Source organism: Protobothrops mucrosquamatus, unplaced genomic scaffold (assembly GCF_001527695.2).
Source record: "Protobothrops mucrosquamatus isolate PMUCROS unplaced genomic scaffold, P.Mucros_1.0 scaffold245, whole genome shotgun sequence".
In the NCBI taxonomy this organism is placed as follows: Eukaryota; Metazoa; Chordata; class Lepidosauria; order Squamata; family Viperidae; genus Protobothrops; species Protobothrops mucrosquamatus.
The window spans coordinates 245,703-260,597 of NW_015386595.1; the positions used below are offsets into that span (position 1 = coordinate 245,703).

General features: G+C 36.1%; 1 protein-coding gene across 2 annotated transcripts in view; it reads left to right on the forward strand.

The window, feature by feature from the left end:
* The window catches only part of SORCS1 (sortilin related VPS10 domain containing receptor 1), a 424,943-nt gene that overhangs the window by 118,409 nt on the left and 291,639 nt on the right, over positions 1-14,895 (forward strand). For both annotated transcript variants that reach the window (XM_015814373.1, XM_029283822.1), the window contains exon 2: positions 9,948-10,015. In XM_015814373.1, coding sequence (XP_015669859.1) covers positions 9,948-10,015 — 68 coding nt within the window. The remainder of the gene's footprint in view (positions 1-9,947; positions 10,016-14,895) is intronic.

Consider the following 14,895-nt stretch of genomic DNA (forward strand, 5'->3'; position numbering starts at 1 on the left):
TGTTTGCCTACATATGTATGCATATACATACCTGCATATCCAAAAGCCTGTTAGAATATTTCAGGTAACACTTTATTTTTAGTTATTTAAACACATTCATAGCTGTGTCTCAGAAAATGATTTAGGGTGGCACACATAATAATCAAAATGTAGAAAATATTAAAAAAAACTACTGTAATTTAAATTAAATAAAAGACAAAATTAAACTTGGGCCTGGAAAAGGCTATGTTCTCTGATTTACAGGGTAATGAAAAGGTCCAGATGGAAATTTGAAGGCCAAATTTCTGAATGTTGGCTCAATGAGGAATACATTAGGCAAAAATAAGCAAACCAAAAAATCTGTGTAAATCTCTAAAACTGTTTTAATATGCAGAGAAGCTTGTGCCAGTGATATTTTGCCATCTGAAAATTTGCTTTGATTTCTGTCTGTATATATACTACATACCAACATGTACTATGTACATAGTATATAGAAACAGAATTCACTATTGGATTAGTTTAAAAATGCTAATGTTATGATTTTGATTTAATCTTGCTTCCTCATAATGACTTCCATAATATTTCTCTACTATTTTTTTCCTCACAAAACCTTATGAATTCAGTGACCATATTTTGTTTGAAAAAATAAAGGACTAATTAAAGAAAAGAAGCAAATCTTTAATAAGAATAAAAAAAATAATCTTTATGTTTATAATTTTGTTTAAAAAGTAAAACCCAAGACTAAAATCAAGAAAATAGTTAAATAAATCTAAAGAAGATCTTTCTGAAATAACGGACTATTGTTTAAAATAAAGTTTGTTTGGTCCCTGTACCTAATTAGATATGTTGAATTAAAAGAATGACTGGCCTGAAGTCATCTTGGGAACTTCCATGGCTGAGGGTGAAGTTAAACCTAGGCTTCTAGTTCTAGTCTGACACATTAATTACTATTAATTTATAATGGCAAAAATAATATAGTTTTGACTTACCACTGATCTTACAATCAATGTTCAGCCCAAGACAAATTAAACTGAGCAAATTTGAAAGAATGTAATGTATTTTTGTCTCCCCGATTCTTTTGGAATTTTATGACTTAAATTTTACAATTGTATGACATACACTTACAAGTATGTACTCAATACTTATCAATTAAATGCCATACAATTCCACCACAAAGCTTTCTTTTGCAAGTCTTGCAATGTGCTCAAACATGACTATACTGGATTCAAAATGCTATCAACCTGAAATGCTTTCCCTGTAGGTCATCAAAGGGAAATTCAGCCACAGTATGAACATGGTGATCTCTGCGTGATTTCTGGAGTGTTTCCTATCCAAATATTTATTTAGTGGCACAGATGTTCATATCATCAGGCTGTGCAGTAACTCTCCTTTGCAAGTTCCTTACAACTGTAGCCAGGAGAATAGAGTTGGATGTAATAGTGTGAATTATTTATAATATCTATCTTGTGGTTGAGGTATGGAAAAAGAGAAGGAAAAGGCATTTGTATGCTCCATTTTAAAGAAAGAAAGAAAGTTGGGATTCATTTTAGCCAGATGCTAATTAGATTTGCCAGATCATTGTGATTGTAGTCCTATTTTTAAGTCCAATAATCAATGTTTTCCAATTTCATTAGTCATATAGTGTTGCCTTATCCCACCAGTTATACGCAAATAGCTTCCATTAACTTTACTGGGACTTCTACATGATTAAATAAAATTGGATTACATGCAAAGAGATAAATCTTTAAATGTCTAGTGCTTTGAAATAGTACCTAGCTCATTGCTATATATCTTTTGACTCATCATTTCAGAGTTGGGATGCACACAAACAAAACAACAACAATAGGGAGACCAAAAAGCTATGTTGAATATAATAGCCTAGTCGCAGGGATAGGGAACCTTGGCTCTTTTACGACTTGTGGACTTCAACTCCCAGAATTCCTGAATCAGTATGGCTGGTTCAGGAATTCTGGGTATTGAAGTCCACAAGTCATAAAAGAACCAAGGTTCCCTATCCCTGGCCCTAGTGGGAATAGACCTTTAGAGGGAATTCATATCTGTGCTCTGAAACATGTACTTTTATTGGTTACATTCTCCACAGGCTTATTAAGGAATTAGTTACATTTTACCACATAAAATGTCTTTACCATAAAAAAATGAAGCTCTGGAATTGAACTTTAAGAAATGAACTCAAATGAAAGGCAATTGAACCACTCTTTGGGGATAAAGATTTAAATGGGGAAGAATGAACAATTGATAGCCTGTTAAGACCTGTAATTTTGCACCTTGAATTATTGACAACTTGTGACATTAGTCCTCTACAAATTACAGTCTATAAACAGCTTGGAAAATATGACCTTTGCATCACAATTGGTCTCCAGATGATTCTAAGCTTATTTTCAAGCAGCTGTCATGGACTTATTTTCATGGAATTTGAATAGGTGTCAGAATGCATGTTAGCAGAGACAGTATATTCTCAAACTAAAGAAACCTGAAAACTTGATGGGTTATGGGTAATGTGAATTTTTTAAACAGCCCCAATAACAAAAAGATTTAGAACAATAGAAGTGAAAAAATATTTTTTTTCCACCAATTGATTAACAATCATGGAGCAAACAGAATTAATTAGCACAAGTTTGTTGACCTAGCACTTTTAGAACAAATTGGGACAAAAGTGCATTCATAAACTGATTATGTGTGTTTGTGTAACTCTCTGTGAATTTCCTTTTCAGGGAAGGCTAGGCAAAGCAGAAACTTTTGTTTCTGTGAAGATGAACGGCATACAGATCAGCCTTTCTCTTTGGCTTTTCATGTTTTATTGAGATAGTTTAAGGATGATGGGTTAAATTTTATCCACAGGCATTTGTGGAGAGGTGAGCTACACTGTGAATACTCTGTTTAGCTACTGTACTTGTTTGTTGGATTTATATCCCACTTATAGGAATTCAAGGCAGTGTATACAGTATTTCCTCATCCATTTTTCCCCTACAATAACTGCAAGAAGTACCTTAGGCTGGGAGAAAGTGACTAGTTAAAAGTCACTAGACCAAAATCTTAGAGAAAAATACACGGTCATAGTTTTCATCTTGCAGAATAATGGTAACTTTCAGTCTCCTAACAAGTAATTTCTATATCACATATTACTTGCTGAGTATGGTCAGATTAATATTGATATTAACACAATATCAACTTGATGTTTCCACACAATATCAGCCTGATGTTTATCTTAGCTGTCTCAACCTCGAGCAAAACTAAACAAAACAAAAACAAGAATTGTCTATAACAAGTCTACAATATATTTATTTTCTAGAAGGGTAAGGTTATGTTATAAGAACAGCTTCATAAAATGTGAAACAGTAACTATTATAACTTACAAACTTAAAAAATGTATTTCTAAATATGTTAATTGATAAGTTTTCTTCTGTATTTATGGCTTCATTCTGGTGCCATTCTCTTACTGAAGTTCAATTCACTACCTTTATCTCTGCTGCAATTTGCCTTGTAACCATACTGCTCAATTCAATAATTCTGCCAAGTGGTATCTTTTTCTTCTTGACAAGGAGCTAAGCAGTGATTTATTGCTTGAATGAACATTCTTTTCAAGAAAGCCATTTGTTTAAACATCAGCAAACCTTAAAATTACTTATTCATTTTATGCTAATTTTTGACGTTTATGTGCTTTAGAATAAGACTGCCAGGTATAATATATATAAAAATATTAATTCTTGCTTGTGATTCTGAAAACTTACATTTTGTACTTAATTATTTCTTCCCCCTGCCATAATGATTTAGTTTCTCAGAAAGGCTTAGAAACTAACCTTTCCTTCTCTTATTACAATATTTTCTCATCTAGCTTTAGAAAATGATTTAAAAAAACCTGAAACTTTATGTTGCTCCAAATCTATCTACATGACAGGAGTTTATAGGAACCATTAAATTGTTGAGAAGTTATTGTGAGCCACAACCATAAATAAAACCTGCTGAAAAAGTCTAGTAAATAAGTGTTAGTGTGTACAAATATGTGGCAGACATTGATATACAAAGCTTATTTGTCATGTAATATGAGGATTTTAGAATACTTCTTTATTTACACTTACAAACAGGTTGTTTGATATGTGCTCTTTTCCCAAGTTATAGAATTTTAGGAGAATGCAGTATATAAATACATTATTTCACAAGAAAAATATAATAATACTATTTTTCTTCCATGAAAACTTTATTTCCTAAAAATCGCATATTTGATTTGATCTTAAATTTTATTTCTGTTCATCCCTTTACAAATTACATAGTTATACAATTTATAAAATTAATATCAATACAGTACAGTACCATACTGTACAATACAATACTTATTTGGCCAAGTGTGACTAGACCAGTGGTTCTCAACCTTTTTAATGCCGCGACCCCAACCGGTCGTAAGTCGAGGACTAAACCGGTCATAAGTCGAGGACTAAACCGGTCGTAAGTTGAGGACTGAACCGGTCGTAAGTCGAGGACTACCCAACCGGTCGTAAGTCGAGGACTTTCCCGCATGCGTGGTTCCGCCCCCTGTGCCGGCCGAGGCGTAGCTGGCAAGCAGCAGAGACGGAGCAGGCTGACCACCAGCTGGCCCAGCTCAAGGCAGGTAAGGCACCCGCCGGAAAAGGGGAAAAAAATGGCGGACAGCCTTGCTTGGCGACCCCCGTGAAATGGTCAATCGACCCCAAATGGGGTCGCGACCCATAGGTTGAGAACCGCTGGACTAGACACATAAGGAATTTGTCTCCAGTGCAGAAGGTTTCAGTGTACATATAAAGCAACAGAATAATCATAATATCAATAAGAGGGGGTTAATAAAAGGTAACAAGAAGGATAATAATATTATAGTCATACTAGATGGATAAATATACATAGACATTAGACAGTGAGAATTAGGTGTTCAGAAGAGCGATGGCATGACAGAAAAAGCTGTCCCTGTGTCTAGTTTTGGCATGCAGTGCCCTATAGTGGCATTCTGAGGGGAGGAGTTGAAACAGCTCATGTCCAGGATGTGAGGGGTCTGCAGATATTTTCTCAGCCTTCCATTGACCCCCACAACGTACTAGTCATCTATGGAAGACAGGCTGGTTGTAGTCTGTACCTGTCCTGTTTGGTTGCTGTACAAAACCAGATAGTTATAGCAGTATAAATGACAGACTCAATAATTCCTCTGTAAAACTGTGTCAATAGCTCCTGGGGCAGTCTGAACTTTCTGAATTGACACAGGAAGAACATTCTTTGTTGTGCCTTTTTAATGATAGTTCTAATGTTAGGTATCCCATTTCAAATCCTGGGAGATTATAGAACCCCCCAGAACTGGTTTTGATATTGATACTGTGCTATCAAATATAGCAAGAAATGATAGAATAGAAGGACTGCTCCTAAAATCCACTCTCATTTCTACTGCTTTAAGTATGTTCAGCTCCAGTTTGATATGGCTGTACCACAGGGCCACTTGTTCAACCTCCCGTCTATATGCAGATTCATCACTATCTTGAATGAGGCCAATGACTGTTGTATCATCTGCAAACTTCAGCACTTTAACAGAGGGATGTCTAGAGATGCAGTCATTGGTATATAGAGAGAAGAGCAGTGGAGAGCGCACACAGCCATGCCCGGGTATTAGATGTAATTTTCCCTAGAGTCATCTGTTGCTTCCTATCTGTCAAAAAATACTGGAAGACTGCTATTCTATGTCCCTCAATCACGTGTTTGTCTTTTTCACATTTGAAAACCGGTAATTGTGTCTGTATTATGTGCATTTTGATGCTTTAATTTGTACCCATATGCACCCATATAGGTTCTCATAAGACCCACCCAGAGGAAGAAAACTGATTTGCAATTGCTTTCCTGGAATAGAAATACCTGGGAGGGGACACACGCAGGGGAATTTGTCCAGAAAACTGTAGCCTGTTGCTAAAGACTCCTAGTCTGAACAGATGTTTGTAAAACTGTCTTAAGGCAGCAGGACAAAAGCAACTTAAGCAGTGGTGGGATTCAAATATGTGAACAACCGGTTCTCTGTGTGGATGCCACTTCTGGAAGTCCATTCTGGGACTGGGCAACAAAAAATTAGCTACCAGTTCTGTCGAAGTGGTGCGAACCAGCTGAATCCCACCACTGAACTTAAGCATGTATAAAGATATTCCCTAGGTTCTCTAGGATATATTCCTACATCTCATTTAAGGCACTTAGCACTTTTTAGTTTTGTTGCAAAATGTCTATGTCGCCAGAAATAATATATAATTGAAATAACCAAACAAGTAGTTCTATCAAAGCTGAGAATCAGTTTTTACATTTTTACATTTCTGAAGGGTTCACTGTGTGAGACATTATCAGGTGGCCTACTTTCTCCAGTGATCTTTTCTTTTTCATTTTGTTATTTTTTTCCTCCTGTAACCATTTTGTGTTGATTAGGATAATAATAAAATTTGGAAATAGGATGAGTGGGGGTGGAGGAGTTAGAAATCAAGGGGAAAAGGGCAGTGCTTTATTTCATTACAACATTTCTTTCCATCCCATATTCTGACATTTAGAAAAACATAATATGCATGTCTTTGTTCATTAGCATCTTCAGGTTTTTCCAGCAACAATTGAAAAGGGAAAAAAGAATGTTAAATGTAAACTAACCTTTTACCATTCAAACAACACAATATGAAAACAAAAAGAAACATTAAATGAAATAGGTTTATCTAGATTTTCAGCCAACACATAAAATGAAAGCCTGCCATACGGATATTCAATTTGTACCTACCTTGTATGAAATTTCTTCTTTCATATTGTGGTGGCGTAGATCTTATAATGATGATTCCATCATTGTTAACCAAATTTGTTCCTGGATTTGTGCCAAGGTTGCTCCAACTATCCATTGTCATAATTCTTCATTGTTCCCATTTCAGTATATTCAACTGCTGTATAGGATAAGTAGGATGAGCTACTGCATTAAGTTTTGTGATATTTTTGTGTTACACATCTCAGTTTTCTAATTTACCCATTAAGTTTGAGAAAACATTCTGGAATAATTTATAAAACATAGATGGAAGAGCAATTAAATCTGACCTTATCCTTAGAAAGCAGAATATTCTGACAGTCTTTTGTTATCTGTACATGACAAGGGTTTCGTATGTGGACATCTATACATGGCCATTTCCCTTCAAGACAAAAATCAGATAAAAGGCATGATATGTTTCAGGAAAGTCATGAAGACAGTAATATCCCATGGTGAATTCTTAGATATGCATGACATTTAAATTACTCAAAACTCCTTTGACAGCTCCTCCTCTGAAGTTAGTCCATTATCTGCTTCTGGTCTGAAATGATAGGATCTGGTGATGTCGATCTCTGGTGGGAGAATCTTCTCTTCCAGGCCTAAATAGCTGCTGCTAGTTGTAGTATATTTATTTTCCCTGTTGTCAAAGTTGAAATCATATTTCCTATTTTGCCTGTCTTCTAAAATTGTCTGCAATCACATCTCATCAATCATGATTGACCTGCTTTAAGAAATGGTCCTGTGGTATTGGTTTTAATTTAGCCAAATCAGTGTAGTAGTAGTATTCATTTTTGTTACTTCTTATATCATGAATTCAGTTTTGGAGGTGATTTGTCTGTAATTCAATGTCTGGGTTGTATGGGATAACTAAATAATAACAAACGAGGCTTGTTGGAAGTATTGGTGCATTGAACCAATACAATGTCAAGCAGTAGATTGAGCACTGCAAAGTTAAATTGCTGATAAAAATGAAGAATCTTAAATATTCTGTTTTGTATTTTCTAAGCTCTGAACTACTAAAATCTGATGATGCTTTCATTTTAATTTCACTATTTTAAAAACAACCTGAACTTGTGTAAGGTGTCAGATGGCATTCCCCCAGTGGCTGTATATGTCTGACAGAAACATGTGCCAATTAAGGGTTGGAAAGTGCTAAATTTCATCACTGCCCTCCTAGGAAAGCTTATCGGTGGCAGCAGAATGGCTGCTTGTTGAAGATACCAAATTATGTTGCTGTTCTGTTCCCTGAATAGGCCTATAAATTCCTCACTATGAAAATGGTGAAATGAGGGGCATTGCAACATAAAGCATTTCTCAATACAAGATGGCAATAAACTAAATAATGGAGCCAGGCTAGTAGTATACCAGGTCACATATCCATCTGTTGTAGAAATTAAGGAGATGGTCAGCAACTGAACCTATTAACCTGTACAGGAAAACCCCTCAACAATTGCATTAATCAATGTGTGACTATGACTACAAGTACATCCCAATTCTAGATGTTTTGTAATAAAATAGCAAAAATAACCAGAGATATGCAAATTCTGCTGAATTAATGACTTTACATGGAGCAGGAACCCATTGCCTGCAGATTATTAGCAGGTGGTATTTACATTTCTTTTTGAAATTTTATAAAGGTGGTAGACTGAATAATATATTTTAGGAGACTTTTCAATCCCAAGGTTTTCCTGAGTGCTCTTTAGGATTTTCCTGACTTCTTGATAGTTGATTCAACCAGAGCCCTAGTTGGAATGAGGATGTACCCTAGGAAAGTGATGTATTTTTATTGTCCTCCTCACCAAGTCAGTAGTCAGCCATTAGTTGTGAATGTTCTAACTATAAATCTCTTGCATTTAGATAAAAATAGATTATAAGGGTTACACCCTTTACAGCTGCTGAGCACTGGCATATGAATGTATTATTCCAGGCACTCCAACCATTTTTTTTTTACTAACAACACTGAAATTTAACTTTGCTGTCAAATCCAGAAAGTTTTATAATCTTTCCCTGGTTCTTGTGGGAGGACGCTGAAATCTCCTGAGATTATCAATATGATATGCTAAAACTTAATGAGATTTTCTTTCTTTTCTTTCTTTCTTTCTTTCTTTCTTTCTTTCTTTCTTTCTTTCTTTCTTTCTTTCTTTCTTTCTAAATTATATCTAGGAATGTTATGCATTCATGCTGTGAGGTCAGTCTGTGGACTACAATATCTCCATGTCTATGATTGCATAGTATTAATTCATTTATAATTTGTTCAGTACTATTGTATTATAAAATACTTGATTCTAGGAAGGGTTAATTGCCAGAATTAATGATTTTTGCCCATTAATTTTTAAACAAGACTCATCTATCCAGAGTTCTTAGAGCTACTGGACCTGGGCTACAAAAATCCAGATCAAAAATCAAGTAGAACAATGAAATATAGAAAACGTTCTTTGTTAGCATCTTGTGATCATCTATATTATTTTCAGCCTGGATCCATAATAATAATAATAATAATAATAATAATAATAATAATAATAATAATAATAATAATAATAATAATAATAATAATAATAATAATAATAATAATAATAATAATAATAATAAAGTTGGAAGGGACCTTGGAGGTCATCGAGTCCAACCCCCTGCCCAGGCAGCAACCCTACACCATTTCAGACAAACGGCTGTCCAGTCTCTTCTTAAAAACTTCCAGTGTTGGAGCATTCACCACTTCTGGAGGCAGGTTGTTCCATTGGTTAATTGTTATAACTGTCAAGAAGTTTCTCCTTAGTTCTAGGTTGCTTCTCTCCTTGATCAGTTTCCACCCATTGCTTCTCGTCCTGCCTTAAGAATCTCCATGCTGGTTTATACTAATAACATTTCAATTTATCCAATGGGTAAATCTATCTATCTATCTATCTATCTATCTATCTATCTATCTATCTATCTATCTATCTATCTATCTATCTATCTATCTATCTATCTATCTATCTATCTATCTATCTATCACTTGCAAAGAAAATGCTGGATGGATACTTGTTCAGGCAGTACCCATGCCAGTTAAGCAAATGCTTAAGCAATTCATTTAATTATGTTAAGACACTCATTAACAACAGCCTAAACTTTCCCCTGGGCTGTATCAGTGGTATGAGATTCTAATTGTTAGAGACTAACCAAGATTTTCTTCTTGTGTCTATAGGTGATTTTAATTCTGACAAAGTTGTATGACTACAACCTGGGGAGTATCACAGAGAGCTCACTATGGAGGTATGTAGATAAGCTGAACTAATAATTACTATTTTCCTTTTAAAAAAGACTTTCATTAAACTTAATTGAATTTTTTTATATGCTGAAATATTTGTACAATACTCTATATCAGTGGTTCTCAACCTTTTTAATGCCGCGACCCCAACCGGTCGTAAGTCGAGGACTAAACCGGTCGTAAGTCGAGGACTAACCGTCGTAAGTCGAGGACTAACCCGGTCGTAAGTCGAGGACTACCCAACCGGTCGTAAGTCAAGGACTTTCCCTGCCCGGGAGCGCCGCGCATGCGTGGTTCCGCCCCCTGCGCCAGCCGAGGCGTAGCTGGCAAGTGGCAGAGACGGAGCAGGCCGACCACCAGCTGGCCCAGCCCAAGGGAGGTAAGGCACCCGCCGGAAAAGGGGGAAAAATGGCGGACAAAAAAAATGGCGGACAAAAAAAATGGCGGACAGCCTTGCTTGGCGACCCCCATGAAATGGTCAATCGACCCCAAATGGGGTCCCGACCCACAGGTTGAGAACCACTGCTCTATATGGTCATTTGGGGCTGTTCTAGTTCTTTAGAAGCAGGGATGTCAACATAGGCACATTCTTTCCACCTAACTTCTTTCCCAAAAGTATCTGTTAAAATCTAGAGTGCACTTTAACTTTGTTGAAGCCCAGTTGAAAGGAATTTAATTCTGATTTTTTAAAAACAAAATCACAAGGTTTCTGTGTCAGAATATTTTTAAAAAATTATATAAATTCCAACTCTAGTTTGTAATGATTCTTCCTCAAGCAGTGACAGCATTTCCCCTGTTTTTTGGAGAGTTTTTCTTTTGTTTGTTTTAAGCCTATGTCAATTGTTGTTTCAAAAAGCTCTAATCCCATGTTAAAAACAGAGCTAGCATTCTTTGAGTGCTAATCCCTCTGTATTTTAGTGGAATGAGTATAATTGATAAATGCAGTACTTTATAAAGTACCTGTCAGGCAGACTGAGAGAAAATGTCTCTATAGGATTCAATGACCGGTCTTCTTGCAGCCAAAGCCAAACAAGACCATGAAATAGTCCTCATTTAAGGACAACAATTAGGACCAGCAACTTTGTCACTAAGTAACATGATCTTTAAGCAAGACGTTACATGATTGCAAATTGTGATTTTTATTGCTGGCATCTCCATTGATTTTTCTTTTGGAAGCTAATTTCCAAGCACCTGAATCTCAATCATGTGACCCTGACTGACAGTCATAAGTGTGACGACCAATCATAAATTTATTTTTTCAATGCCATTGTAACTTTGGTTGCTAAACAGGGAAGCAAGGACTACATGTAATGTCCAGCAATTCAAAGGAGAGACTATCCCCACAACAGTTAATATGCTCTAGTCCTAACCTTGTGTCAAACCATATTGTTGAGGAAGCAGACTAGATTGAACCATTGTAAAAATGATTAGAAGAAGGGGGTAGCACTATTTTAAAAGATGAAGAGCTAAAGATAACTTTAATCTGCTTTGGCTATGGAGAGATACATTATCATGAAAATATGCCATTTAAAAATAGTTAGCAAGGCATAGTTGTGCTTTGGTTAGAGGGAACATGAGAACGACCCCTTGGCATATGTGTGTATGTATTTCAGAAATGATATGTTCTCCTTTTTATGGCAATGAACCCAGTATAAGACCAAGCAATATCTTAATTATGTAGGGTTTTTATGGCCAAAATAAGGTTGGAGGATTAGCTCCTTTTTGGGATGGATGAATGGATGCTCTGCTAGAACTATGCTGTCACAACAATGGTTAGATTCTGTTCAAGGAATCATCAGGCTTTGGATCCATTATATCCAAAGTCATTTGATGGATATCCTGTTAATACTTCAGGCAATGCTTTTTTACTTGGTCCAGCTTTCTGCATACAACACAAGGTCACTGACGATGACCACTCCCCACCTCAGATTGGCAGAAATAATTTGATAGTGATAGATAATAATGACAGTTTTGAAATAGGCCGGCAATAAGAATGACCTTAACCCATTCTGTTCTGATCTCTATATATTCAGGTTGCAGTTCTCTGCAAATGTTTGAACAGAAAATAGTTCTCCGTTCTATTCAGATCCTACTTTATTAGTGAAGCTGTGTTAGTACAGTTTCTCTTTAGATCCTCTGTATAATATATTGATCTAAATCAGTTGTGAGTACTTGACCAGCATTGAATGCTACTTAGATTTTAATCCTACAGGGCAAGCATTTCTGAAAACATTTTAGGATCTTCTACAACTAAGGTTAAATAATCTTAAAAACAGTAGGGAACTTCCAGAGTTTTTTAAAAGAGGTCTCAGGAGCTGCTAGTAGCCTACTATTGACCAAAATCATAGAAAAATGTGGTCTTCAACTGATAAAGTGAATAACGCAAATACCAGGATGTTTCCATAGACAGATAATTTTATAAAAGGGTGCAAAGGCTTGTTCAAGGTATAATAGAGAAAGGCTTAATTTATCTTTTTGAAACTCTGCCTATCAGACCAGGTGAAATGAGATATAATAAGTTGTTGTCCTGACAGATACTTTCTGCCCTAATATTCCCATATTCCATTAAGGATTTCTAGTAGGTGTAGTGCTATGTTCTTTCTGTGAGATATTAAGACAGGTTTTCAAAGATATTTGACAAGATGCCACTGGATGCTGTTCCCTTTAGCCATGTAACTTTATTTAGTTCTTGGTATTTCTACACTAACAATATCAGAAACTATTACAAATAAAATGAAAGGAATAATAGTTTATTGCTTTGATGATTTGAACCCTTTCAAGTCTACTGTCAATCAAAAGAAATATTAATCCTAAAGGTTTTGATCTTGTTGAAAAAAATATGTTCAATTTCCAAAGGCCGAAGAGAGCAAGGGGTAGCACCTTTGGCCTTTCCCAGATAATGATTTAGAATCCTTATGATAACATAAATTAAAAATAAAGCAACATCTTAATACACTTGTTCAACTTTCATGGAAATTTTGCAAATAGACTATTTTAAATCATAAGTGTTGTAGCATATATTTTCTATATTTTACTTGGATCTGGTACCATTCATAATATTTTGAAAGTTCCCAGGTTGGATGAAGAAACTTTTAACATGAGTGATTGGAGTGGGATTATTTTATGAAAGATTCTCTTACATGACTTTGAAAGGTGTATGATATAGTGGATGACCAATTGGAAAGGCACCAGGTTGAATAACCTGTTCAGTACGAGAATCCAGATGGTTGCTTAGGCTGCCCTTGAAACATTCATTGAAAAAGAATTCACAATCTCCCTGAATAATTGTCACATTTCTTTTGATGTTGAGAGATTTTGTTCTTGTCTGTCAGAATCTGCCGTCCTATAATTTAAATCCATTACTGTGTCTTCTACTATTTGGAAAGAAGGAGAGAACAAATCTTGACCATGTACTAGACGTCTATTTTTATTTTAAGCTTTTGAATTATTTTTTAACCTTGCCTGCCCTGCAGATTTCTTGATAGGGTTTTTTTTTTTAGAAGTGCTTTGCCATTGCCTGTTTCCTAGGCTGTGATGGAGTGATTGGGCTAAGATCACCCATATGGCTTCATGCCTGAATAAAAGGTTGTCTCCTAGGTAAATTCATGACTGATAGCACTTAAAAAAGTGAGACCACCAGGAGAATTATGAAACCATAAAAAGGTTTAATAAATATAAAACGCCGAGCTTTCGCCGGGTCCTCCCGGCTTCATCAGGGCAAACTGCCACGAATGTGAGATGTGCTTTATAAGGATGGAATCTTTTGCACACGGCCCNTTCCTCTATTCCCCTTCGGGACGCTCTCTATGTACGTCTCCGTACTTCTTCCCTCACTATAGTGGGGTATGTTCTCAGTATATCCTGTCCCATCTAACCTCTTTCCTCCCTTCCTATTCAGATGGGAGAGTATGCCCGTAACGTCTCCTGGTTCTTTATGTAAAGTTCCCTCGCTTATCTGACCATCTTTTTCTCTATGGTTTACCATCCGGATATACATTGATCTAGTGACCACATAAGTCACTAGATTGTATTAGATCTCTTTGTGTGTCCCAAATATTTCTGATCCTTTTACATACGAGGTGACAGAATTCCCTTACTATTGAACCCTCCCCCCAGTCTGTAAAAGAATACCCTCCCAAATAAATTAGTGGGGATTCTCAATGCACATAACGTAACCACAAACAAATATTCTAAGCAGGCAAGCTAACAGAGATAATCTGGTGTTCCCCCAACTGAAATTATCTGTATGCAGTGGTGGGATTCAGCCGGTTCGTACCACTTTGGCAGAACCGGTGGCTAATTTTTTGTTGCCGAAGCCCAGAATGGGCTTCTGGAAGCGGCATCCACACAGAGAACCAGTTGTTCACCTATTTGCATCCCGTCACTGTCTGTATGTACTGGCCATGCATTAAGGTTAGGGCAGGTGGGAATGGCTGGTGGAAATATATGAAGATTGTGATAACATAATTGCTTGTATGACTTCTTAGCAAGGAATCTTCCCTTCAGCCCAACTCCGCAAAGAGTAAACTAACTAAATAAGATATTTTGCATTTTTCTTTCCAACCTTATAATAAGGGCTTGTGAAAAGCCTAAAAATACAACAAATAATTTGAACATGTGGAACAGGTTCGAATGGAGAGAAAAAAAAAGCTTGTTACACAAGGGAAGTATGTTTTAGGGAAAAGTGAGTTGAACACTGATTATTAACGATCATACCAGGTTTGAAAGAACATCAATGAAACTCCAAATTGATGAAATATTAATGTCTTTACTTAAGAGACACTTGGTTTTCAGGTTTCTAAGGAGCTAGCCAATGAGAGAAGAAATCAGCAAAGTGCATCTCGAAAGAGCAGTTCAATTCCAGCTGGACAAAGTGTTGGAAAAG